The sequence below is a fragment of the Esox lucius genome, chromosome 20, assembly GCF_011004845.1.
Source record: "Esox lucius isolate fEsoLuc1 chromosome 20, fEsoLuc1.pri, whole genome shotgun sequence".
NCBI classification, from domain to species: Eukaryota; Metazoa; Chordata; class Actinopteri; order Esociformes; family Esocidae; genus Esox; species Esox lucius.
The window spans coordinates 31,943,985-31,970,769 of record NC_047588.1 but is presented as its reverse complement, the minus strand read 5'-3'; the positions used below and the strand labels follow the sequence as shown (position 1 = coordinate 31,970,769).

At 46.5% G+C, this 26,785-nt stretch overlaps 1 protein-coding gene across 8 annotated transcripts; it reads left to right on the top strand.

Annotated features, from left to right (window-relative positions):
• trak1a (trafficking protein, kinesin binding 1a) lies at positions 1–26,785 on the top strand. Of its 8 annotated transcripts, XM_029115617.2 has the most exons (18): positions 1–124; positions 2,210–2,404; positions 12,304–12,380; positions 12,586–12,702; positions 12,793–12,893; positions 14,841–14,949; positions 15,190–15,268; positions 15,484–15,614; positions 15,790–15,864; positions 16,350–16,487; positions 16,715–16,750; positions 17,217–17,293; positions 17,399–17,623; positions 19,554–19,861; positions 20,851–21,300; positions 22,814–22,916; positions 23,305–23,396; positions 24,278–24,366. In XM_029115617.2, the coding sequence occupies exons 1-17, from the start codon at positions 121–123 to the stop codon at positions 23,378–23,380; spliced, it is 2,301 nt and encodes a 766-aa protein (XP_028971450.1). In that variant the 5' UTR covers positions 1–120; the 3' UTR covers positions 23,381–23,396; positions 24,278–24,366. The 8 variants fall into 8 exon arrangements, with proteins under 8 accessions (XP_028971450.1, XP_028971443.1, XP_028971444.1 ...); XM_029115610.2 differs by lacking the exon at positions 23,305–23,396 and having other exon boundaries at positions 24,278–26,785; XM_029115611.2 differs by lacking the exons at positions 16,715–16,750; positions 23,305–23,396 and having other exon boundaries at positions 24,278–26,785.

Genomic DNA, 26,785 nt, shown 5'->3' with positions numbered 1-26,785 from the left:
CCTGTTCCTCCCTCTCCCCACTCTTCGTCTCTCTCCCACTCCTCTTCGCCCTGCCCTTTCCTGGAGAAGCGGAAAATGTAAGTCGGGGTGCGAAGAGGGCGAGCGAGGGGCCGAGGCACCATGAGTGAGTACTGGACGTCGTGACTTTGGGCTGAACCTTTGGGGTAGTTTTGGTCTTGTTTTGGAATAGTTTCTCGTTAAATGTTACTGCCGGTCCTCACTTCTTTTGGACTTTATTCACTGTTTGTTCTTGAAGTTGACAGAACATCAGTGTTGCTTTCGTGAACTCTTTTTCAACTGTATATATCTGAATTCATGACAACTTTATGGAGAAGTAAAAATCTGTGTTCTTCTGTTAATGATTAATTCATGTTAAGCATGACTTTATGAATGGAATGGATATGTTGCCCGCTTTTTAATGAGGATTATTTGAACAATAGAAGGCTCTAGGTCACCAACTGATTTACATAATCTTAATAGCATAGATTCTGGAAATGGCTGCTTTTTAAGTACACACACTTTGGCTCAGTTGTTTCACTCATCTCTTGGCAATCACACATGTGGGCTGTGTATGAAGACAATGGTTTAGCCTAAACATGTAGCTGTAGTGCTGTCCCCATTGTTCTCTCAGTCTCAGTAGTGTATGTTTGTCACCATTGGGTCTAGCTTTAGCCGGATCTAGGTTGATCCTTTTGAATTGACCCACACTTACAGCTGTACTGGCTCCTGGGGATTTAAGGTGAATGCCTTAGAGGGGAGAGGAAGGACAGTGGGACAGACCGGGCCTCTCAGATCTGACTATAAATACAGTCCTGGAATAATCAACAACCGCCAACTAACAGCCAAGCAGCTACCAGGCAGCACTCTGCAAGCTTCATGCAACATTTATCCAGCACTTATTCCCTTATTTACTGTGGTTGCCTAGTAACAGAGTACATGACAGATGTTGGTTTTGAAACCTGGTATCAGTGTACATATTGTCATAGCTGGTTAATTGCTAAACACTTTTTGTCTTATATACATCTAAATAAATCTAGTTCCTGCGACAAGCTGAGTTTTGTTATAGCTAGGTATAAATAGCGGAATATAAAGAATTACCACACAACAGGCTCTATTCAGACTGTCTAACAAACGATGGGACTGGAAGTGGTTTTTGAAGCGTCGTGGTAAGTGGTGGTCCATACGGGGAATGTGGTGGCTGTGTGTCAGACCACCATGCTGTAGACATGCTAATGTCCTCATGGCATTCTGTCAATGTAGCCCTGAGAGGCCATCCCATCAGTCTGGATTAAGGCTTATCTGGGACCCCACCTCCCATATGCTGGTGGTATGTAGCTGTTGAACAATAGAATGGAACCCTCCCTGCCCGACACCAGTCAGTCAATGTGTCAGGTCATTGTTGTGACTGTTGGAGTATCTTGTACTTAAGAGTATGAACTCATGAGCTGTGTTATTTACGTTAGTACGTGAATGGGAGATTTTTGGACGTACGGATAAACAGGGATAGTGAGTAATTCCTATGTCAGGAAGTGTGGATAAGATGACTTAACTTTGCTTAACAGTATCAACTCAACAATTTTAAAGTAATCATATTATGAAATTTGTCATTTTAAGTGAACGCCGCTTTTAAATTGTAGCCTACGGAAAATAATATAAATGCAACATGTAAAGTTTTCTTACTATGTATCAAACAAGAGAGCAACGCTTAACATGCTTTGATATGTTTTTTTTTGTCAATGTGTGTTCCAGTGAAGCAAAGATTCCACTGGCTCTCCAAACCTTTTATTTAAACACAAACTAGTATCTCAAAATGTTGTTTATTTTCCCAATATATATATATATTTGAGTATGTGTACAACAAACATCTTACAGTTTCCACAGCAGTACATAAGCACGTTAGCCTTTTTACGAGTGAAAGAAGCTGCATGGAAATAATGCAGTGTAATTCTGAATGTCAGTAGAAATGCAGTTTCTCAGTATGCCACACGAGGTCATCCTAGACTGGCTTTAAGTCCCTTGTACTTACACTTCCGTATGTTTAAAAACTTACCTCAGAATCCTTACAGTAGCTAAAGAAAATATCAAATGAGAGCAATGTTTTATTATTGGTACATGAATGAGATGTTTAGCCCAACACTAAGGACGCTATCGTAAATTTCCGGGACCTTCTTTTTGTCAACACACCTAAAACACCTCCTATCCTCTCCAGATGTGTGTAACCGCACTGATCTTCCAGAGGTGGAAATCATCAGTCTACTGGAAGAGCAGCTGCCCCACTACAAGCTAAGAGCAGACACCATCTATGGGTACGACCACGACGACTGGCTCCACACCCCTCTCCTCTCCCCTGACACCAACGTGGACCTTACCGTCGAGCAGATCGAGGAGACACTAAAGTATTTCCGTAAGCGCCGATTTTCTAAGCCGTGTTCTAAAACTGAAAAGGTTTATACAGGCAGCAATGCTAACAGGTGAGGGAGGCCTTCGACGGTCCTCTGCTGTTCAGTGTGGTCTGTCTGGCCCTGCAGATGTGAAATTCAGTTATTCTCCTCAACCATAAAATGTAGACTACTTGTATTGAGCTCAGCTCATATCGCATTTTGGGATTTTAGGAATTTAGAAAATAGTAGTGATGGGGTGGAAGACAAAGCTGAGATTTTGCTGCAGTGGTGGGAGAGAAGGACAGCAAGGCCTTTTCATTTGGCCTTGAGCTCATGTGGTCCCGGGCGAACCGCCGGGCCTCGGTTGTGGTCCCGGGCGGACCGCCGGGCCTCGGTTGTGGTCCCGGGCGGACCGCCGGGCCTCGGTTGTGGTCCCGGGCGGACCGCCGGGCCTCGGTTGTGGTCACATTAACATCTATCCTAACAGGGTCTGGGAGACTGGGATTGACAGACACAAGGTGTGTCTCAATATCCCATGGCTCTCTGGATAGACTGGTCAGATCAGTCTGTCCTTGTTTTTGACCTTCATGTAATTTTGTTCTCAGCACCGGTGTATTGTGAATGGAGTTCACACAGCAGAGCTCAGCTCAGGAGGTTAGATGTAGTCATCATTTGGGGCGGCAGGCTAGTGGTTACAGCATCTGAGTCTGAAAGGTGAAAAAACTGTCTCTGAGCAGTTAACTCCAGTTGCTACCAAGTTGTTGCTGTAAATGAGAATGAGTTCTCAGTAATATTTCCTGGGAAAATATGTAATAAAATAAAAAGGTTATAAAATCCATCCATGGCAGCAGTGATGAGCAAAATATTCTGTGTTAAACATATTGACCTACTGTATTTCCTTTACTCAAAATATATGGATATGTAACGTTAAATAGATCTGTATATAATTCATATTTTATTGCATTGGTATTTGAAATGTGTTTTAAGACTATAGAATGCTATAACAAGATGCTGCAGTATTTTTGCTCTGCTAATGATATTTCAGATGTACAGTAGACTGCAATGAAACAGTCGGTGGTTGAAAATAATTTCTACTTCTGACTTGACTCGAAGGATCAAAAGGAGTGTTCTAACTAGTTAAAACCACGTCACTGTCCCCCATCTGGGCAGTGTAATAAACATTTCCCCTTGATGGTTTTTATTGTACTCTGTATTTTGGGGTGGAATGTAAGCCTGGTGGTTAGAAGGTCTGACTAGTAACTGAATGGTTGCTAGATTTAATCCCAGAGCCACTAAGGTGAAAAAATATATCGTTCTTATGCTAGGCAGCTAACCTAAAATTAACACCAAACTACACTCACCTAAAGATTATTATTAGGAACACCTGTTCAATTTCTCATTAATGCAATTATCCAATCAACCAATCACATGGCAGTTGCTTCAATGCATTTAGGGGTGTGGTCCTGGTCAAGACAATCTCCTGAACTCCAAACTGAATGTCAGAATGGGAAAGAAAGGTGATTAAAGCAAATTTAACCGTGGCATGGTTGTTGGTGCCAGACGGGCCGGTCTGAGTATTTCACAATCTGCTCAGTTACTGGGATTTTCACGCACAACCATTTCTAGGGTTTACAAAGAATGGTGTGAAAATGGAAAAACATCCAGTATGCGGCAGTCCTGTGGGCGAAAATGCCTTGTTGATGCTAGAGGTCAGAGGAGAATGGGCAGACTGATTCAAGCTGATAGAAGAGCAACTTTGACTGAAATGACCACTCGTTACAACCGAGGTATGCAGGAAAGCATTTGTGAAGCCACAACATGCACAACCTTGAGGTGGATGGGCTACAACAGCAGAAGACCCCAACGGGTACCACTCATCTCCACCACAAATAGGAAAAAGAGGCTACAATTTGCACAAGCTCACCAATATTGGACAGTTGAAGACTGGAAGAATGTTGCCTGGTCTGATGAGTCTCGATTTCTGTTGAGCAGGCTGGTGGTGGTGGTGTAATGGTGTGGGGGATGTTTTCTTGGCACACTTTAGGCCCCTTAGTGCCAATTGGCTATCGTTTTAAATGCCACAGCCTACCTGAGCATTGTTTCTGACCGTGTCCATCCCTTTATGACCACCATGTACCCATCCTCTGATGGCTACTTCCAGCAGGATAATGCACCATGTCACAAAGCTTGAATCATTTCAAATTGGTTTCTTGAACATGACAATGAGTTCACTGTACTGAAATGGCCCCCACAGTCACCAGATCTCAACCCAATAGAGCGTCTTTGGGATGTGGTGGAACGGGAGCTTCGTGCCCTGGATGTGCATCCCACAAATCTCCATCAACTGCAAGATGCTATCCTATCAATATGGGCCAACATTTCTAAAGAATGCTTTCAGCAACTTGTTGAATCAATGCCACGTAGAATTAAGGCAGTTCTGAAGGTGAAAGGGGGTATTAGTATGGTGTTCCTAATAATCCTTTAGGTGAGTGTATGCTTTGTTATTTGACTTGTCCAGTTGTTTGGGAATTCCCGGGTCTTGTCTCTTTCTTGTCTTCTCATTTTCTGATCAGAACAACCGAGGCCCGGCTGTTCTGATTTGTTATTTATCCACACACAGGATTGCACAGTGGTCATCTGGCTAGTCAGCTGATCTGACAAATGTCACTCTGGCCCAGCTGCTCTCACATGACGCAATACTGATGGGTCTATACAGTCAGAAGCCAGGTCATTGAAGTGACATTGTTTTTCTCTGGAATAATACTGAAGGATTTTCTTTACTGTTTAATTTAGAGTAGTTTGTCAAATCTGTTCTCTTTACTGTCTTATCATGCTGGGTTAGAATTAGTCAGCCAGCTGTTTAAAAAAAAAAAAAATAGAATTCAGGAAGGTAGACTCCCTGGCCTGTAGTAAACCAGTGCTGCCATCTGAGACGGGGGGGCGCTGTTCACCTGCTGCCATTAGCACTACCGGCTTTAGTCTGCATTCAGATGGAGCCAGTCTCCATGACAACCGTTCAGAGGAAGGGAAGGGTGAGCAGAGGAGAGAGGAGGGGACAAAATGGCTCTATTGACGAAACCGCTTGGAGGAGGGAGGAGCATGCCCCTGTAGGCTTTGTCTATTGGCTGGTGGTCCTCTACAGGCCCCTCCCTCTGTGGTACAACCTTGACTCACCACGGGGCTGCAACACATCCTGCTGCCTGCCTGGGTTTGGGTTGTGATTTCTGTCTCTCCTCCCCTCCTCCTCGGGTTCTGGTGGTCAATTGTGCATTTTCACGTTGTCTCCTCGGCATGGTTGATTCCCAGAGAAGTCTCCGTTTCAGAAAAGGATGGGCCGGCTGTCACTTGACCTCCGCAGCAGGATTGGAGAAAAAGATGCTCCTCTCAGCTGAAGGGGACTGAGTATGCAGAAATTTGTGGAGGCGGATTACTATGACCTAGACTGGTACTATGAGGAATGCACAGATGGTAAGGCTAATTGTCGCGGCTAATGTGTGGTGTTGTGGTGGCTATAGGGAGATGACACAGGAAAGAGAGGAAGTTCCCGGTAGAGATGGAGAGGGTGTGATTGCATGCCATTGACAGGGTTGGCTGTATGAATGGGCCTCCTTCAGGTCCAGTGTGTATTGCGTCAGTCACATGATGGTGGAGCCCTGGATCTGCTGTGCTGCCTCAGCTGCGCTGCCTCACTGCTGCCTGATTAAGTGTGTGGGTCACAAACTTGACTGTGGTCAGAGACGAAGGCTGTCCCGTGACATTTTGTTGGCGAGCCTGTGGCTCGTCGTTGTCTTCTGTTCACTGCTGCTGGTGCCAGCGTATTTCATCAGTGATCCTGACAGCTTTTGGTGACAGGAACCTGGACGACTTTGTGGGATACTGAAAAAAGAGGCTGCTTATTGAAATTAACTTTGGTGAGCTGTAATTACTGTGACTGCGCGCCACCCTTTAGGATATATTTGCGAGTGTGAGTGTGTCTCTGTGTGAAGAGTGATTCACGAGTGTCCCCTCAGCGTTGAGTCCTGTAGGGTCAGTAGGTGTGGGATAAACGCATGTGAAGCTGTTGGGTGAGTCATGTGACCAGCTGGAAAGCAGCACGTTGCATGGCAGCCACAGCGGCATGTGGACATGGGATAGAACAGCTCCATCTACAGTCAGAGCCAGGCCAATACCCTGCACCCTTTACCTGATCATCAGGGGATCTATGCATTATGTACAACCTGACCTGGGCCATATTCCCCTGGCTGAAGGGGATGTGCTAAAACCTTGATTTAGATTGATGATTGTGGTGTACGCGGGTGGTTATGTTTCAGACGAGGCCTGTTCTGTCAGTGTGGTGATTATGTAATACGGCACAGAGGATGTTCCATGTTCCAGTCCAGCAGAGGATTACATGGTGAGGGCCTCCTGACATACGGTTCTTCTAACGGCCACGCCGAGTCTACACCGGACGGGTTTATATTTAAGTGATGAGCACGCTGCAGTGCTGTACTGTCGATCTATTAGGGCTCCTCTGTAGACGTGCACCCTGATTGGACAGCCAGCCAGAGATGGCGTAGTCACCTGCCAGGTCCCATATTGTTTGGGTTGCAAACAATGGCTCCAGGCCAGGGGTAGCCAAGGACAGCCCAGGCCAGGCTCTTAGATGGACCTAGCATCCTAGTCCCATGCCTGACTGGGGAGGCTGGCTGGCTGGGACAGAGCCCTGGTTGCTGCGAAGGGCAGTGGGTCTGCATATCCCCACAAGAGTTTGGAGGGAAAGCTGCCAACTAAACTCCTTCAGCCCCTCATCTCTCCCCTTCCATCTCCTCTCTGCTCACAAAGCCCATGGCTTCCTGTTCTATTGGCCTAGGTGGGGGTGGTGGGAGGGGCTCCTCCCATGCTGGGAGCTATACAACGTCACACAATAAAGGCCTCAAAGAAAGGAAAGGGGGCAGTGAGGTGAGGGAGATGGGGGGGGGGGGTCAGTAGGTGAGGGAGTTGGGGGGGCTGGGGTCGGGGTCATTCTATTGTTTGTCTGGCTTTGTCGGCGGTACATCCGTAAGAATGGGGTGCATTCAGTATGCCCACACATGCATATAGTACAGCCCAGAATCGCTGGAGGACCTCAAAGAGTTAATTGAAATGAATTAAACTCATTTGGACATTGGATAGTTAGTTATGTGACATATTTGCTGTATTCTTTGTTCATGGAGGGTTACAATGGTTGTTTTATGAATAGGGTTTTTTCTTTGTCTGGCAGTATTGGCATTGGGCTGTATTTTAGTCTGAGGACTGTAATGTTTTAGATTATGTACTTGGTTTGTTGCAAGATGGCGCTTGAATGTTGCTAGTTTTGCTTTTGTTGTGCTCTTACTGTTACCAAAGACACCGGATACCACAGTTGACCAAACTTTAATTGTTAGTCTTTTCAACTGGGTAGGATATTTGACAATGATTTACAGGCAGTGGTTTTCTTTAGTTAAACCAGCAGCAGTTACGATCCTCATTAAGCTGTATTATTTTCTCTCTCTGCCACTTCATCAAGCTCTGTATTTCTTGATGGTTGCCTTTGTGTAGTTTGCATGTGTGTATATTGTCACCTGTGTATGTTAGTGGTAACTCAGGCTGGGCAGCTAGCCCTACAACAGGTGTGCTACGCCTTGTAGTGTTTCCATGGAGCTTTGGGCGGAAGACACCATTTCGACACCTGAAAAGGGGTGGTGAAGGGAGCGTGTTCAGACTTGAGCTTCGGTATAACGAAGATAAAACTGCCACACTGTATTGTTTAGTTCATATTCACATATGTCATTTGATTCCATGCTACAATCTGAACATTCAAAGCTATGTCTGTCTTATAATAGTCCCCTACCACTCCCCTACTCTGGTTCATACTAGTCCTCTGGTCAATAGCCAACGAGCAATGGACCATAAAAAGCAGGAGGGTGTGTCTGAATGACTGTGCTAGCTGTCTGTGAGTGTGTGACAGTCTCCCCTTGCTGTCCACACACTGAGCCATGGTTCTGGACTTGAGACAGCCGGGTTAGCATGGCGCTCCAATGTCCCAGCACCTCTACGGAGTGCTTGGAGTATGTCTGTTCACCTGACCACAGTGATGGAGAGGTGCAGGAAGAGGAAGATGATGAAGAGGAGGAGGTGGATGATGAGCAACGTATCCTGTTTGAAGGTATCCTTTAACTGGACTCCTGCAGGTGATGCTATGCCATTTATTCACACTGTGGTTTGGAACCACAAAAGACTGGTTTTGGTCTCCCGCTCCGTGTTTGTCCTCCCCTGATTTTCAGTGGGTCAGGTCATGTGGATTTGTAGCCTACCAGGAGAACCAGAAAGGCGTGTTTGTTTGTTTTCAGTATCAACATGAACTACAAGTCACTGAATTACCTTCTTAATACCGTGGACATTCACGGAGCCGCCAGGTTAAGTCAGTCACGTTGAGAGGTCTTCCATTGTGGTTGTTCTGCTGGCTGTTTGATCTGTCGGGTACTGTAGTACTTTTGAGTTCCGGTGAGTGTTTCAAGGCTGACACTATCTGGTTCACCAAGACTTGTCAGTTGACTAGGTAGTCCAGTTAGAATCATGGGAAATAATGACTTGCTAGTGAACTGGATCTGTTGTCCTCGTTGGTAGTGTTGAGTTTGACCGTGACTAAAGTGAATATTCTCCAGAAACTCCCCTAAATCTGTGGGAGCCGACACTACCCAGTAACACAGCTGTAGATTAGTTCCTGTTGATTAGTTGCCGAGACAGTCAACCACAGTGTTTCCACACCTTCGAGATAAGGTCCTGTCGATTGTTGTTGAGATTGTGGTTAATAGGATGGTGTATAAAGTCATAAAGGCATTTTCAGTGTGCAAGAATGCGTTTGGTTATGTAACATGGTGTCGTTTGTTTAGCTGTCAAATATGAGATGGCTGCATGCCATGGTGCTCATGGAAATATCTACTTTGCATTGAACTCGTTGTTTTACTGTGTGTTTGCGCTGCTGCAGAAACATATCAGAGATAAGAACTCGCTTAACCACAAGGTTCAAGACCTAGGAGTATGTAGTCAGCAGAAACGAGTCACCATTTTGTCAACATAGGAAGGGTAGGTGTGACCATAGATTTAAGTTGGACTCTGTTAGTCCCTGCTTTGTGTTGCCTCTGAACTGGACTGCCAATCAGTTTTGTCTGTTGGCATGTCTTGGAAGTCTGATATGATACACTCATTAGTAGATAACGTGGATGGAGAGATTTGGAGGAAGAATTTAAAGGGACTGGAGAGCTCATGGCTTCTTGGTAGTTCTACAGTGCTGTGGCTAGTTGTCGCTGATGGTGGTCAGTAGCCTTTTGTTTTTAAAGGTGAATAAATACTGAAACTTCCTAAAGCCACATATAATGCATTTTTATAATATAATGAATATTTTTCCATCACTTTGGATTTGTCTATGACTTCAAAGTGCAAATTATCAGGTTTATTTTGAGGATATTTTCCTATTGCAAACTGTCATTTCTAAACAGTTCATCCACTGTTGAGGAAAATGGCCTCACATTAAAGGTAACCACAACATTTCATAACGAAAGTGGCATACAGAGATAAACAAGCCATGGGTCACTGTTTGAATACTATGGAGTTCACTCTGTATGATGACAATACTTAAGCTGCTTCTCTGGACCACCTCTGCAGTGTCCACAGGATCTGAAACAGTGGGGCAAAAAAGTATTTAGTCAGCCACCAATTGTGCAAGTTCTCCCACTTAAAAAGATGAGAGACGCCTGTAATTTTCATCATAGGTACACTTCAACTATGAGAGACAAAATGAGTTTTTTTTTTCTCACCAGAAAATCACATTGTAGGATTTTTTTATGAATTCATTGGTAGATTCCTCCTGTAAAATAAGTATTTGGTCACCTACAAACAAGCAAGATTTCCAGCTCTCACAGACCTGTAACTTCTTCTTTAAGAGGCTCCTCTGTCCTCCACTCGTTACCTGTATTAATGGCACCTGTTTGAACTTATCAGTATAAAAGACACCTGTCCACAAGCTCAAAAAGTCACACTCCAAACTCCACTATGGCCAAAGACCAAAGAGCTGTCAAAGGACACCAGAAACACAATTGTAGACCTGCACCAGGCTGGGAAGACTGAATCTGCAATAGGTAAGCAGCTTGGTGTGAAGAAATCAACTGTGGGAGCAATTATAACAAAATGGAAGACATACAAGGCCACTGATTCTCCCTTGATTCGGGGCTCCACGCAAGATCTCACCCCGTGGGGTCAAAGTGATCACAAGAACGGTGAGCAAAAATCCCAGAACCACACGGGGGACCTAGTGAATGACATGCAGAGAGCTGGGACCAAAGTAACAAAGGCTACCATTAGTAACACACTACGCTGCCAGGGACTCAAATCCTGTAGTGCCAGAAGTGTTCACCTGTTTAAGCCAGTACATGTCCAGGCCCGTCTGAGGTTTGCTAGAGAGCATTTGGATGGTCCAGAAGAGGATTGGGAGAATGTCATATGGTCAGATGAAACCAAAATAGAACTTTTTGGTAAAAACTCAACTCGTCGTGTTTGGAGGAGAAAGAATGCTGAGTTGCATCCAAAGAACACCATACCTACTGTGAAGCATGTGGGTGGAAACATCATGCTTTGGGGCTGTTTTTCTGCAAAGGGACCAGGATGAGAATGGGGCCATGTTTCATGAGATTTTGAGTGAAAACCTCCTTCCATCAGCAAGGGCATTGAAGATGAAACGTGGCTGGGTCTTTCAGCATGACAATGATCCCAAACACACCGCCCGGGCAACGAAGGAGTGGCTTCGTAAGAAGCATTTCAAGGTCCTGGAGTGGCCTAGCCAGTCACCAGATCTCAACCCCATAGAAAATCTTTGGAGGGAGTTGAAAGTCTGTGTTGCCCAGCGACAGCCCCAAAACATCACTGCTCTAGAGGAGATGCATGGAGGAATGGCCCAAAATACCAGCAACAGTGTGTGAAAACCTTGTGAAGACTTACATTAAATGTTTGACCTCTGTCATTGCCAACAAAGGGTATATAACAAAGTATTGAGATTAACTTTTGTTATTGACCAAATACTTATTTTCCACCATAATTTACCAATAAATTCATAAAAAACCTACAATGTGATTTTCTGGAATTCTTTTTCTCATTTTGTCTCTCATAGTTCAAGTGTACCTATGATGAAAATTACAGGCCTCATCTTTTTAAGTGGGAGAACTTGCACAATTGGTGACTGACTAAATACTTTCTTCCCCCACTGTAGGTGTGGGTTTAGAACAGAGCGCTATATGTGGCGGGATCTAATGCCTCCCTGAGTCATGGCGTTGCTGATCATCTGTTGAGGATTGCAGAATGTAATAACGGAGAATAACTGCATGCTGGCCTGGTGTTACCAGCTGTGTTTGGGTGGTGTTGAGATGAGTCAGATTCTGCTCTGACTCTCTAAATGCCTCCATCACAATAGTCTTTCCTGATGTCTCCTTTTTCAGTTCTACTCTCTGCCGCCTTCTGAGAGGATTTGTACTTTTTTTATTTGTGCTGGCTGCCTAGAGAATTGAACCTACAACCCTGTGCACTACCAAATGAGCTACATGGGAATGAAGACTCTACCTAGAGTCCTGTCCTGTCCTCCCCCTGGTGTTTTGAGCGAGGACATGAGAGCAGTAAAGGACACTGGGGTTTAGCAAAGACTATTAGGGCAGACAGTTTGTCAGTCTGCCTGATCAGAACAACTTGTTTAAGGTCTCTGATATCAGCAGTTCATCTGTGACATGCAGTTGGTTCTCTGATAACTATATCAGCCATTTCAAATATCTACCCTGCTCAGGGTGTTTAGCTGTCCAACATACAGTACATGTGTGGCTGCATTTCCTAGTAATGGTTTCTGTATCTGTTTTTAAAAACTGCAATCTTTCCAACTCCACAGTTCTATGTGCTGAAAGAGTGGGCCAGATGACTAAGACGTACAATGACATAGATGCTGTTACACGTCTGCTTGAAGAGGTAAGAAACATGGGTTATTAATTTACAGTGATAATATTAAAATCTACTCTGATATTATTTCTCTGCCATGCAAAGTTAACCACACCATACAAAACCATAGAACAATGTCTTACGGTAGCCTCGGTTTTCCCTCCGTCTCAAATCCACATCATAACATCTAGCAATATTCAGCCGCTCTAATTGGCCTCCTCTGCCTTCCCTGCAGAAAGAACGGGATTTGGAGCTTGCTGCCCGCATTGGCCAGTCTCTACTGAAGAAAAACAAAACCCTCAGTGAGAGAAACGAATTGCTGGAAGAACAAGTGGAGCACATTCGAGAAGAGGTGAGAATGTTTTCACTCGTGCTTCATCCCCATCTGTTCTCACTCTTGTGTCCCCCGTCTCTCACACTTCTGCCCCCTCTCCTCTTGCAGGTGTCTCAGTTGCGCCATGATCTGTCAATGAAAGATGAGCTTCTCCAGTTCTACACTAGTGCAGCAGAAGAGAGCGAAGGAGAGTCCTGCACCTCCACCCCGTGAGTCAGCTAACTGCCCTGCTGGCCTCTTTCTCTCCTAATGTTGTGGTTTGCCAAGGGAACTCATCCCCTTTTAATTATTGTAACAAGTCTCCTTAATTTTACTGTATTCATTTCCCAGTTCAAAGTTTATTTATCAAATGCACCGAATAACACAGCGTCGTCCTGCACAATGAACTGCTTGTGACATGGCACCCGACATCTTCGTAGGAAGAATTTAAGAAAGAAATAAAGCAGAAATATTGTGATAATATACATAATACTATAAACTTGCAGCAATTTAAAGAGCACTGTAAACTAGCAGCAATATGGGTAGTAGTATTGAATATTATAGATATACAGTTAGGTCCGGAGATATTTGGACACAGACTCAATCCATTTGAAATGAAACAACTGACATGCAAGTGCAGACTTTCAGCTTGAATTCAAGGGGTTGAACAAAAGTATTATATGAAACGTTTAGGAATAGCAACCATTGCCCTTTTTAATTGATGAATATATAATGAAGGAATAGCCCACACCTGTCCATGAAACAGCTTTTGAGTCAATTGTCCAATTACTTTTAGTCCCTTGTAAAAGAGGGGGGCTACATATTAAAGATTTGTAATTCCTAAATCCATCCTCCAATTTGAATGTGAATACCCTCAAATTAAAGCTGAGAGGCTGCAGTTTAAGCAAATATTCATTATTTAACTGTAGCTTGAATATATAAACAGTCAAAATAACAACTTGTGTCAGTGTCAGAAAGAGTAGGATGGGGAATATGAACAGTATGGGTAGAGTATTAAATATTATAGAGACAATCTGAGTGTAATATGCTAATGAATGGTATATGCAAAGGAATATTCTAAAACACACAATGTACATGAAATGACATCAGAGCATCTGGAATGGTCATGTGTGATCAGTATGATCATGGATCAGTGTTGGTGGTTGAGGAAAATGTGCTGTTCTGTTAATTGGACACGTGTTCTGGACACAACAAACTAAAATAGAACACCGCATTGCTCTCAGATTTAATTATTTTCTAGACCTGGAGGTAAAAATTAGATTTTCAATGTGTTCATCCTTTATTTTACCATTACTTCAAGAGGCCTTCTAATATCCCTCTATCCATTTACTCATAAAGACTAACCTTTGATCACCCCACACTTCAACGGGCAGATTTCCTCTGAACCAGACATGTAATCAGGTTAAGAATTGTTACATAAATATTACATAGGCCCCAAGATGGGGGGGGGGGTGTTGGCTCAGGGCTTTTAAACAGACCTGATTACATCACACATACAAAACAGTCAGGTGTAAATCGAGGCTGATTAGTATCATATGGGCACACCCAACCAGTGAGACTCACCCAACCAGTGAGACTCACCCTACCAGTGAGACTCACCCTACCAGTGAGACTCACCCTACCAGTGAGACTCACCCTACCAGTGAGACTCACCCTACCAGTGAGACTCCGTGTAAGCAGCTGGCTCTTGCACACACATTCAGCTGCATCTTGTGCCCCTGTACGGTCCACTGCTCTTTTTCCTCCATCTTTCCACATCGTCCTGTCAAATAAGCATAAAAATCCCTGAAAGTCATAGTGATTTTTTTCCCCCAAAAAAGTCCAGTAATACCAGTGTCCTTTTGCTATAGTGGGAAAACGCCAATCCACTGTGCTGTCTATCCTTGTGGCCTAAATGATGTGGCGGGTCTGAGGACAGCTGGTATGAGTATTGAGTCAGACCCTCTGCCAGCTTTGGACAAAGTCATGTCTCCTTGTGGGATGTGACACCCTGTTCTTACAAATGAATGGCTTTCCCCCAAATTGCACCCTATTTCCGATGTAGTCTGCTGTGTCTCAACAGAGGCCTGCAGGGCCTTGGTAGAAAATAGGGCCCCACTACATGTAGAGAGGGTCTCTTGCTGACCAGACTGTCACCGTGTGTCTCCTCCGCACAGCGTCTGCCACAATGACTCCACGCTGCTGGTGCCAAACTTCTTTCCCCTGGACTCACTGCAGAAGAAACTCAAAGACCTGGAGGCGGAGAATATCTCTCTGAGATCTGAGGTAAACTGAATTCCCCCCCAGCTCCGCTTGAAGCAGCGCCCATTAGGGTGTAGCCCCTGGTGTGGGGGCGACGCTGTCACGGCCTGAACCCCGCGGCGTCGTTCCGCCTGAGATCGCCATGAAGGGGTGGAAACGCATGTCGGTTAGCTTGTTTTCGCCTGCTGTGGATGGCTCTCCCCGCCCAGTCTCCTGCCGTGGCTCGTTGTTGATGCGCGGCTGTGTCCTGTGATCCCTCCCCAGGCCTCTCACCTGGAGACCGAGACCGAGGAGTACGAAGAGAAGGAGCAGCAGTTGGTCAACGATGTCGTCAAGGAGCTGAGTGAGTTCACGTTGTCACGGACCTCTTAGCCTGGGCCTCGTTCAGTAACGCCAGGGTCGTGTTCGCTACAGAGGACTGAAATTCTGTTAGCCCAGTTTGAGCACGCAACGTGTTTTGCTACAGCGTGCCATTCTAAATATAACCCAGAAACAAGCTTTGGTGCCATACCCCATGGTGCCTTGAGGCAGTATGGCTAACTTTGTCACACCCTCCAGGAGATGCCAACCACCAGATGTCCACCCTGGCGGAGGAGCTGGCGAGGAAGACGGATGATGCGTCCCGCCAGCAGGAGGAGATCACACACCTTCTGTCCCAGATTGTGGACCTGCAGAAGAAGTCCAAGTCTGTAAGTGGCCAAACTAAGCCAATGGGAACGTTCCAGGTCGCCATTCTGGCTGTTGCTAAAGAAACTGAAGGTAACGACCTGGAACACAACCAGTGATGGCCATAGCTATCATTTGTCTGTCCCTGTTGTTGTGTGTAGGCCATTAACCCAGGGGACTGGGGGTTGTTTTTTGCAGTATGCAGTGGAAAACGAGGAGCTCACCCAGCACCTAGGGGCTGCCAAAGATGCTCAGCGCCAGCTCACTGCTGAGGTATAGTAAGGCTTGATTAATCAATTACCAGAGGAGTGTTCACTGCCGAGGTACAATAAGGCTTGATTAACCAATTACCCAAGGACTGTAATTACCTCTGAGGTTCAGTAAGGCCTGATTAATCAATTTCTCCAGGAATATGCCTGGCTGAGGTACAGTAAGAACTGATTAATCAATTATCAAAGGGATATAATGATTGCCTAACTAAACCCACAAAGTTGTCTTTAACGTTGTGTTGTTACTGAGGCTGGGTGGGTGAGGCCTGGGAAAGGAGGTAACCAGAACCACAACAGCCGTGTCGTCTGCTGCTTTTGTAATGAGATCATCTGTTTCAAAGTTCTTCCCCACTCGAGTTATATTGTTAGTCCTTTCATAAAAACTGAATAGAAACCGTATTTAATAAATAGATGCTCTGTACACTGTCATCTCATGTTCAGTACTCATGTTCATGTAGTCTCTTGCTCTCTCTCCCCCCATCTCCGTAGCTGAGGGAGTTGGAGGAGAAGTTTGCAGAGTGTATGGAGATGCTCCACGAGGCACAGGAGGAGCTGAAGAACCTCCGGAATAAAACCCTGCCGCTCAGTACACCTCGACGTTTTCACTCCCTGGGACAGTTCCCAATGGTGAGACACACAAATTAACCTGATTTCTCAGTCCAGCTTCCATTCCCTGGTATGTTTGACTAGACGGGAACACTCGCCCATTTTTCCCCAACCAAGAGTGACTGATTAATGACTGCAATGTAGAAATGGGGAAACATTCATGGTTGGGAGGGAAGAGAGAGGCAGCGCTGGTAAGGGGGTGGAAGGTTTGCATTTCATCCGGTTTTGTTTTTAACCCAATCCCTCAGGTGTCAGATGCTAGCAGCATTGTTTGTGCAGAGGGGGTGAGTGGACAATCTACAGTACCTCTATTGACTGCATGTTGAATTACCACACCACTTACCAGTGAGGAGTCAGGAGGGTGCCCAGATCCCAGGGCCTAGTTCGGTGCCGGGCCTTGGCCCTCAAATAACTGCCCCAGATCTCTGGAGGAACTGGAACGTAAAGACAATGACAGAGAGGACCGTCTTAATCTGTTTCTGTAGTGAAAATTGTCTGGTGGGGAAAAGGTGACTTCTGTTGTGGACCCTGGAGAGTGTGTATGCAAGACTACTAATGACCTGGGGTTGGTTCCCATGGTAACCCTGGTGTGTCTGTGTGATGGGGTGCGTCTTGTCCCCGTCCCGTCCCCCTCCCCCTGAATCCATTGGTTGTTTTTTGCGGGGCTGGAAGATTCGCTAAGGAATGAACTTGTGTTTCCAGACTCATGTTCAGTCCCATAGTAGTTATTTGGTCTGTTTGTCTTCCTAGGACTCGCTAGCTGCTGAGATAGAGGGTACCATGAGAAAGGAACTGGCCATGGATGATCCAGAAGTGGAGGAGCAGAAGTATGCCCTTACCTACTTAATGAAGTCTTAATGAAGTGTCCCAGTCTTAGAGCTGCGCTAATATGGTGTGTATTCTTCTGTCTGCGTGCGTGTGCACGTGCACAGGTTGCACCCCAAGCGCGTGTTTGAGACTGTGAAGAACATCAACCTGATGCGTCAGCGCTCCTCTCTGGCTCCATCTCCCATGAACATCCCCGGCTCCAACCGGTCATCTGGGCTGAACTCATGCCGCTCCAGCTGCATGTCGACGCCGCGCTCCAGCCTGTACGGGGACGTGAGCTCCATAGACAACCGCCACAACAGCATCATGCCGGAGACCCCGGATGACAGGTACTGGGATGGACGAGTCGCTCTGCTGGCCTTCCTGTCAATGTCAACTCGTTCTCTGGTCCTCTCTGAATCTCTCAAAATCAATCCACAGGGCTTTATAGGCATGTGGGAAAAAGTGTGCGCGCTAACTAACAAACGAACAAACTTAACCAAAGGCAGACATTGAAAGTAGACATTACCTAAAAACATTTCAGCCTGACTTGGACTTCTAATTGCTTATTCGTTCGCAGTTAAACAATGTGTCCCTCGCCTTCACTCTCTCTAAGTTCTGTCTGTTCAGTCACCTTGGTAAGAGCTCAACTTTCCCTGAGTAGGTTTATAGCATTGTGTCCTGTCCAATTAACCCTGTCAGTGTGAACACACATTGCTTATGGTTCCCTGAATCTTCAGAGACTATAGCAGTAATTTCATGAGAGTTGCTGTTAGAGTTACTAAGCACTTTGCAAGCTGTGCCACAACAAACCTCCCATCAATGGCCTTGGCGTTACTAGTTAACTGGAGATGAGGAAGTTTGTGTTTACTGGTGTCCGATAGCAACCATAGAACAATAAAAGCCAAACAGTACCTATTCATAGAGCCAAATTCTTTGAATGTTAACCATTTGGGGATGTCAGTTAATGGGAAAAAAATAAAGACTGGTCCCTTTTCCTCCCCAGTCAGACTTGATGCTATGAACGTTATGTAAAGACCCAGTGCAATTCATAGAGTCCTACAGACAAGGTATATGTCCTATTTGTCAGACATGATGGTACAACATTTAGTGAATAATTATGTACTAATGATGCACTGATCAACTATCCAGCAATCAGAATTGGATGATTTTCCCTTACAAAAGTCTTCCTTTCTGATGGCCAACTGGATGATCCAATATCTGATCTAAAACATGCAAGCAACAATTGTTCTTTGGTTGCATTTTTTTCAATGTTATTTCTTTAGATTACTGATTTCCTAAAAACAGTAAAACATTTTAGTAGACTATAAAAATAGTTGATTGTAGGTAAATCATTCAGCAATCAAGGCCAGTAAAAGACCCTACGTTAATTGACAAGTAGTAATATTCAACAACATGGCTAATTTTGACCCCATGCCTCCCCCCATAAAAATGTCATCATCCTGTGAATTGCAGGCCCCATTGGCAAACAATTGATCAGTCTCATCCTGAAAAATGGGGGGGGTTGCGGTTGGTGGGTGTCCCTTTGGTTGATGCCTGGCAATGTGGCCTCCCCTGGGTAGGGCCACAGTGTCACCGGACCCCCCCGTCTCAGTTCCAAGGTGTTACGCTGCTATATTATTGTGCTGGGTGATATGAGGAATGCACTTTCTAACTTTTCTTAGTCTCCTCCAGTTTAAAATTTTAGGAGGAGATGAGGTCCTGGTCCACACCTGCGGAGTACCTGGTTTGGGGGGCCCGTTGCCGTCCCTGTCCTTGTCCACCTGGTCATACTTTTGACCTAGTCTAAAATCAAATAGACTCTGGATTTAGCCCAGCGAAATTTATAAATTATTCCAATTGGACTCTTAATATCTCACCCGGCACAGCCAGAAGAGGACTGGTCACCCCTCTGAGCCTGTGTCCTCTCTAGGTTTCTTCCTAAAATTCGGCCTTCTTAGGGAGTTTTTCCTAGCCACTGAAATCCAACACTACTGTTGTTTGCTCCTTGGGGTTTAAGGCCGGGTGTCTCTGTAAAGCACTTTGGGACAACTGCTGTTGTAAAAAGGGCTTTATAAATACATTTGATGGATTGAGTGCATGCTTCATACACAGTTCCTCCCGTCCTCAGTGAATGCAGATTCATAACTAATTTGGCATGATTGTGTATTTTGGTTTTCCTGTTTTCCACTACCTGGGGAAATACTAATATCCTCTCTCTGCCTCTGTCTGTCTTCTCGTGCTCTTTCGGTCTCCCATTTCCTTCCCATCGCTTTCCAGCATCAACGACTCCAACAAGAAACCAGGGACCCCTGGGACGCCGGGCTCCCGGGACCTCGAAGCGGCCCTCCGCCGTCTCTCCCTGCGGCGGGATAACTACCTGAGCGAGCGGCGCTTCTTCGAGGAGGAGAGGGACCGCAAGCTTCAGGGGCTGGCGGAGAAAGGAGAGCTGTACGGCGGCAGCGTGACTCCCACGGACAGCATCATGTCCCTGGGAGGCAGCCACTCCTCCTCCATCTGGTCCGGATACTCCTTCAGCTCCCGCTCCTACCTGCCGGAGAAACTGCAGATCGTCAAGCCGCTAGAAGGTGACTTCCCGTGATGCCGGCTGACACACTGTGGGAGGTGGGGGGGGGAGCCTCTCCCGCACACAGCGCTTGCTCCACTTCTGTCACGGCCACGCCCGCCGCTGGTTTCCAGCCTAGTTGTGGGTTTAAAGCCGCCACCCAGCACCGGACCTGCCCGACAGGCTAGTTCAGCAAGCCACTGGACACGGCGACCTGTCGTTGGCGTTTTCCCCCCTCTCAGGCCAATGAGGTCCCGTGGGGCTCGACCTGTTTAATCGATTACCGCACAGCGTCTTGCTTAGTCTAGTGGCCATTTCAAAATAATATACCTGGGATCAGCAAAAAGCATTTAAAATTGACTGTAAAAGTAAAAACATGTATGCAACTGTTTGAAATATGAGTCTTCTGGATATAGTGTTAGTTTGAGTTCGTCATCTTAAGAGATACTTTAGGTTAAATCCTAAGGTTGTTTTGCAAACATGTTTTGCTAGTAGTAAATAGTTTTAAACATGTAATAGTGCTATATCATCAGACAACATGTAATAAATCCAAGCGTCTATGATTTAGGGACTTCATAACCTATTACCTATATAGTGCTCTACCAAAATGCTCATGGTTTTCTTAAAAAGCTGTGCACTACTGGAAATAGGGTGCCCCAGCTTGGAGAGTATCCTTGTTCTCTAGTGACACCTAGTGACAACACCATAAACATGCACAAACAAAACTAAATTGTGCATTAGAAACATTTGTTTCTGGTCTATTTTAAGGACTTGCTCGTCTTATGCTCTTTATTTATAAGTGGCGTTTGATGATGAATTTGATCGTTTGTATTATCAGATGTTTCACATCCAGATGCATTTCAGCGGTCTGGACAGGAAGGACCCCTCTCTCGCGTTTCTCCAGCCGTCTTTCATCTGATGTGATGTGTGACCATGGAAACCGATATGCGAGGAAGGCAGGGGTGCGTCTAACGTTGTTCCTCTCTTCTCTCCTTCCCCTCGCTGCCTCAGGCTCTGCCACCTTGCACCATTGGCAGCAGCTGGCGCAGCCCCACCTGGGGGGCATCCTGGACGCACGGCCTGGGGTCGTCACCAAGGGCTTCCGGCCTCTAGAACTGGACCTGGAGCATGTCTACCGGTTCACTGACTTTGAGGAGGACTTTGAGGTGGTGGCGGGGCCCGACGACCTGTCACTCCAGAGCCTGCCGACCTCGGACTACGGTGGCGTCGGTGTCCTTAGCCGGCCGGGCCTCCGCTCCCGCTCTTCCTCGTGCTCGTCCTCCTGCAGCGGCGGAGCCGTCACCAACCACCTCCCTGAGGGCGGGCCCGGCGCTAGACATGAAGCCAGGGGGGAGGGCAGGACTCTGGCCCAAGGCGACGGCCCTCTGTCCCCGCCCCGACCTCCCAGCTGTGAAAACCACGGGAACCAGGATCATGCTGCAGTCGCTGATGGGGTGTCCGGTGAGGGAGCCTACTACACGGGTCACACAGGCGGGGGACATCCTTAACCACCCCCCCCCCCCCCAACCCCCCACCACCTACCTCAGGATGTACAGGCGTGCATTGGCCATCGCCATCCCCTCCTGTTCAGCGGTCCCTGACCCCAGGCGCCTCATCCATGCACCTGCACACCGACCTCATCCAGACACCTGCACACCGACCTCATCCAGACACCTGCACACCGACCTCATCCAGACACCTGCACACCGACCTCATCCAGACACCTGCACACCGACCTCATCCAGACACCTGCACACCGACCTCATCCAGACACCTGCACACCGACCTCATCCAGACGTGCTTTTCGGCCAGGCCCCCTTTGAGTATATTGTTTTGATTCATTTCAGTGTTACCTTCAATCTCTGTCTCTCACATTCATAAGTTTCCGATTATCTCAATTTCCTTCCTTAGAATTCCTGATTAACGTTAAATTCTGAATGTTTTTGCAACATCCCGTTCTGACCTTCTCTTCTCTGCACTGCAAGTCATTTGTTCAAAATCCTTCTGGTGTCAAAAACATTTCCTAGATTTTCTTTCGGCACAGGTGTAAACGTCTACCCCCCAAAAACTTCAAGTATCACAGAAGTACCGTCATTTGTTGTTGTCAACGCTCTTTGTAATGTTGTGAAACCCCCCCCCCCCCCCCCCCCTGACACACACACACACACACACACACACACACACACACACACACACTCTCTCTCTCTCTCCAAATTTAGTCTGAACAACCTATGACCTGCACCCCACATGCAGCTGACAGAGGTGTTTGTGTCACAGCATCAGGTGATATGGTTCTATTAATCACACTGTATTCTCGCGGCTGCCGAGGATCTCACAACACTACTGCTAAGATAGGGACCGAAATGGCCCCCTATTCCCCACGTAATACACTACCAGGTCCTATAAGGCTAAGCTCAAATGTAGGGCATGGGGGGGGGGCTCGCTGTTTGCCAGGAGTCATTACTGTGAAGTGGTCTGAGTGTCCGCACCTCTCCTGTCATTGATGTTGATCCTCAGTGAGGATGCAGACCACTTATCCTCAAGAGGTTTAACACAGCAGCAGGTTCCCTCTGCACAATAATCAGGGCTGTGGTATCGGGGGGGGGGGGGGAATTCCACTATCTGTTATTTCCATATCTGATCAGCTTTTCTTATCAGCTTTGGTTGAACTGCATTTGGAGTCAGTTCATGATTGGGACGGATGCCTCTTTAAACTATCTATTCTTTGGGTGTCTTTGGGTGTTGGAATGACATTGTCATGTATTTACCTTTTTGGTGTATCTGTACCCAGTACTAATACTCACCTATTTCGGTCTGCCTCTGTCTCTCCACCCCCCCCCGCCCTCTCTCCCTCCCCCTCTCCCTCCCTCCCCCTGCCCTCTCTCTCTCCCTCCCTCCCCCTGCCCTCCCTCCCTCCATCCCCCTGCCCTCTCTCCCTCCCTCCCCCTGCCCTCTTTGTGTGCGTGTGCGACAGCCCACTATCCTGGTAAATGTATGTCCCATACAGGGTCCACCTACACCTTCACCACCTGTCGAATCATGCACCCCTCGGACGAGCTGACCAGAGTCACCCCCAGGTGAGAAAGCCACCCACCAACTCCCCCCGCGCTAGTTGACCCCCCCCCACCCCACCCCACCCACCGTATTGTAGTGCACCGTTCAGTCCAAATGGATGTTGGGTTAGAGACCATGGGACGCCTCCTGCCGCTGCAGGTTCCCTATGAGGCCACAGGGTGGCAGTGCCTGTCTGAAACACCAACTCTGGCAAACAGGCTCACACTGCTGAAGGGACTGCTTACTACCGAGTCATTCGCAGGGAGGCTGTTTTCTTTTCTTCGTAGTGCTTTTGCAGGTCCCTGGCCTGGCCCAGCCCTCCTGACCATGTTGCCACTGTGACTGCCTGCCATTATTTAGCCTTCTGGGGATGAGTACAGAGTGTTGTTGATTTGAACTGCCCCTCTCCAGGTCATGTGACGAGGAAGAGGAAGCGGCTGTGTATCATGTGGTTCTGAGGGCTGACATAGAGCAGCAGGCCCACTGAAGCCCCCGCCGGGCGGGTGAGACCGGTCACATGACTCATTGTAGGAGCCCCGGGGGAGGGGGGGTCAGCTCCCGAAATCCGGGTGTTCTCACCGGGGAATAACAAAGCCTGCCTCACTTTCTCCTCACTAGCCCCCCTGCTCTCGATCTCTAAACCGTCTAACACTCCTTCTGTTTGCTTGTCAGTCAGACCGATCCAGGAACAGCTCCTACCCAAATGGTTGACCCTGACTGTAATCAATCACAGTCACATCAGAAGGTTTCCCATACTCTTAAGAGCTTCTGGTTCTGGCATTGAAACAAACAACTTGGTTGTATCCCGATTTTGTAACTGAAGCTGAGCTTGTTTGTGTGCTTTGTAACCAACTTTGGAACTGCTTTTGCCACATAATTTTTTATCATTACTGGTCTGTTAGGACTATGGCTCTGATATTAAATTATGCCCAACTCCCTTTGGTGGTTTCCTCGGAAGTAGAATCTTGGTTTGAAATGGCGTGTGTTGGGGCTAACCTCCGGATTACCTCATCCGAGTGACTCACTCATTTCTGTTCATTAGATATAAGCACTGATTTATTTGACATGCACATTTTTAGTTGGAATTTCCACATTATTTTGCTAGTCGGCATGAGAGTGTGGACTAAAAAAAGCTAACTAACAATGGTGACCACTCAGAGATTGTCCTAAAATCAACCTATTAAAACAATTGTGCTCTAGATCCTAGGAGATAATGAGCGTTCTTTTAACTCTCTCTTGACTTTGAACAGCCTGTGCTGAATGAACTAAACGGTTATCATTTGGAGTGCAGAGGAATTCGTATAGCTGAATATGTCATTGAATTAAGTGGTATACTGTAGTTGAATATATAGCTAAACTAACCTTGTCCGTCGTCTTCACCCAGCCTTATGTCCGGCCCTAAGACCTCCTGTGTCGTGACCAGTAGCAGTGTCAGGTCCACTCCCTGCTCCACCCCCTGTACCCCCCGACGCCTCAGCCTCTCCGCCGAGTCCTTCACCAACCTGAGGGACTCCACCAAGACCATGAGCACAAGCGGAGGCCTGGTGCGTCTCCTCCAGGAGCGAGGCATCTCTGCTGCGGTCTACAACCCCCAGAGCTGGGATCGGGCAGGGAGCAGCGCCACCTCCGTCCCTACTTGGGGGACACCATCGATTCTGCCTCCCCCGCCTAGGCCCCCCGACACCCTACCCTCCACGCCGCCAAACTCCCCGACCCGCCGCCCCCGCCCCTCCAAACCGAGCAGCCCCATGGGCCTCTTCGACCTCAGCCCCAGTAGCCCGCCCTATGACAACTTCCTGGCGTCGAAGCCGGCCAGCTCCATATTGAAGGAGGTCCGAGCGGAGGCCCAGAGCAGCGAGTCGTCGGATGGTGGGTGTCAGACTGACGTCAGTGTTTCCAACCTCAAGCTGGTGGACAAGCTGAAGCGCTTCAGCATGGCCGGGGACACCCACTCCCCCTGCCCGGGGAATTCGGGGCTCGCCATGCTGGGGCCCCTCAGTGGCCTCCACCGGCCAGGCCCCGCCTTCGGCCCATCCGCGGGGACCAGCTCCATGGGGGGCATCCCAACTCTGAACACCGGAATCCGCCGCAACCGCAGCTACCCAGCCATGGTTGGGGCCAGCATGGCTATGAAGGGCCCGGGGCCCGACGTCCACACAGACATGCTCCTGGCTTCTTCCTCCACGCGCCCCAGACAGACTAGTCTCAACGACGAATGATGCGTTTTATTCTGTGTCCAATGAATCGTCGTTAATGTCTATATATGGCTACCGTAGGATCCCCTCGTTTTGTGACGAATCGGTTCTGTGCCTGGAAGAGAGTAGCTTTCTTGTTCAGTGGATGTTGGTATCAGTGCTAACTACGTTGTTTTCCTTTCGTGTTACTCCCCATCTCTCTGTCTCCCTTGGCATCCCTGTCCTCAGTTAGTAGGACCATGACATACTATAATTTTATTCTTGATTTGCTCAGCAGATTCAGTCGCCTGAAGGACATGTACTGTAGCACCCATTATCTGTTCAGGGGGGAGAGTTTCCAAGCCCAGGAAAATGCCTATTAAAATGCACTTTTTTTTTTATTCCCAGGTCTAAATATATACGTGTGGTGATAAAACACTTTAAAATACCTGGCAATGGTGTAGCTTTTCAGCACTGATCCTATAAGTCCATAACACTGTGGTCTCTAACTGCTGATTAGCCAATAAGAAAAGCAGTTACAATAAATACACCTTAATGTTATAAGGGTTACAGTGGCATCCATTCAAACTAGCTAGCATTTTACTCTGAAATATTATTCAACCTGAGTTTTTATTCAAAAAGAGGGATGGTTGGGTGTTTGTCGTGAATGATTAGAGTATGGTTCGACTTTGAAAACCCGAGGTTAGAATTTTATTGTAACAGCCCAACATGATATACAGACATGGAATATGGAAACGTGTATGAAGTTGTTGAAGGCCTTACCTACAGGCTGAGATGGTAGCAAATATTTGAATCCGTTTGGTAAACATGCAAGACATTTCACCCAGACTCTAGTAATTGCTCACTCCGAAATTCTAAACCTGTGTATGAGAATCTGTTTAGATGGTGGCCAATCAAGAAACACATCATTTTTACTTTCATCATTTCAGTAATAGTACGGCTTTAGTGATTGAACTGTTAGCTTTAAACTAACAGTACTGTAAAGTACTGTAAAGTACTGTAAACACAATTGGGAAAGAGGGAGAAAATAAGGGGATGCATCCTACTAGTGCCTGATACTTTATTTTATTTCATTATTGTCTGACTCTCTGACCTCTCTGTCCACCATAAGGTCGGCCTTCCTCCAATATAATCCACACTGATATTAGCCATTTAATTGGATTATGTTTAGAAAATATCCTCATCACAGGGTTTTTAACTTTGAAGTTCAAAAAGCAAAGACGATTATTTGATTGTGGATGTCTATATTTTGAGAGAAGCACATGAAGTTGAGTTGTACTGTATGTGTCGAAATGAAGAATACAAGCCGCTTATTTATCTTTTACTGACAAAAGTAGAATATTGTCTGTGCGGATATTCTGTGGGCACTTTGTGTGTAACTTGAATATCCTCTGAATGTATTAATATGAGAAAATGTCTGTGTATATTGATTGAAATGATTACTTTTGCTGCATTTCAACCACAAAGGGAATTATTATGCTACTTGTACATGGTAAGTATGCAATGAATTTAGCAATGTTACCTATTTTTTAATAATCTAGAATATATATATATATATAATATACAGAACAACAGTGTTAAGACAATGAAGTGGTCAGAAAAACATTGTATAAAAAGAAAAAATTGTGTTCTGGAATTTCAAGAGCTCCTTTTTTTGCAGAAACCGACATTATCAATAAAACAGTTTATATGACCTG

Bases quoted from the DNA above. Each gene is read 5' to 3' on its own strand.
- trak1a (XM_029115610.2), top strand. The intron at 17,624-19,553 runs GTACTGGGATGG...ATCGCTTTCCAG, and splicing joins CCGGAGACCCCGGATGACAG to CATCAACGACTCCAACAAGA. The intron at 19,862-20,850 runs GTGACTTCCCGT...TCGCTGCCTCAG, and splicing joins GATCGTCAAGCCGCTAGAAG to GCTCTGCCACCTTGCACCAT.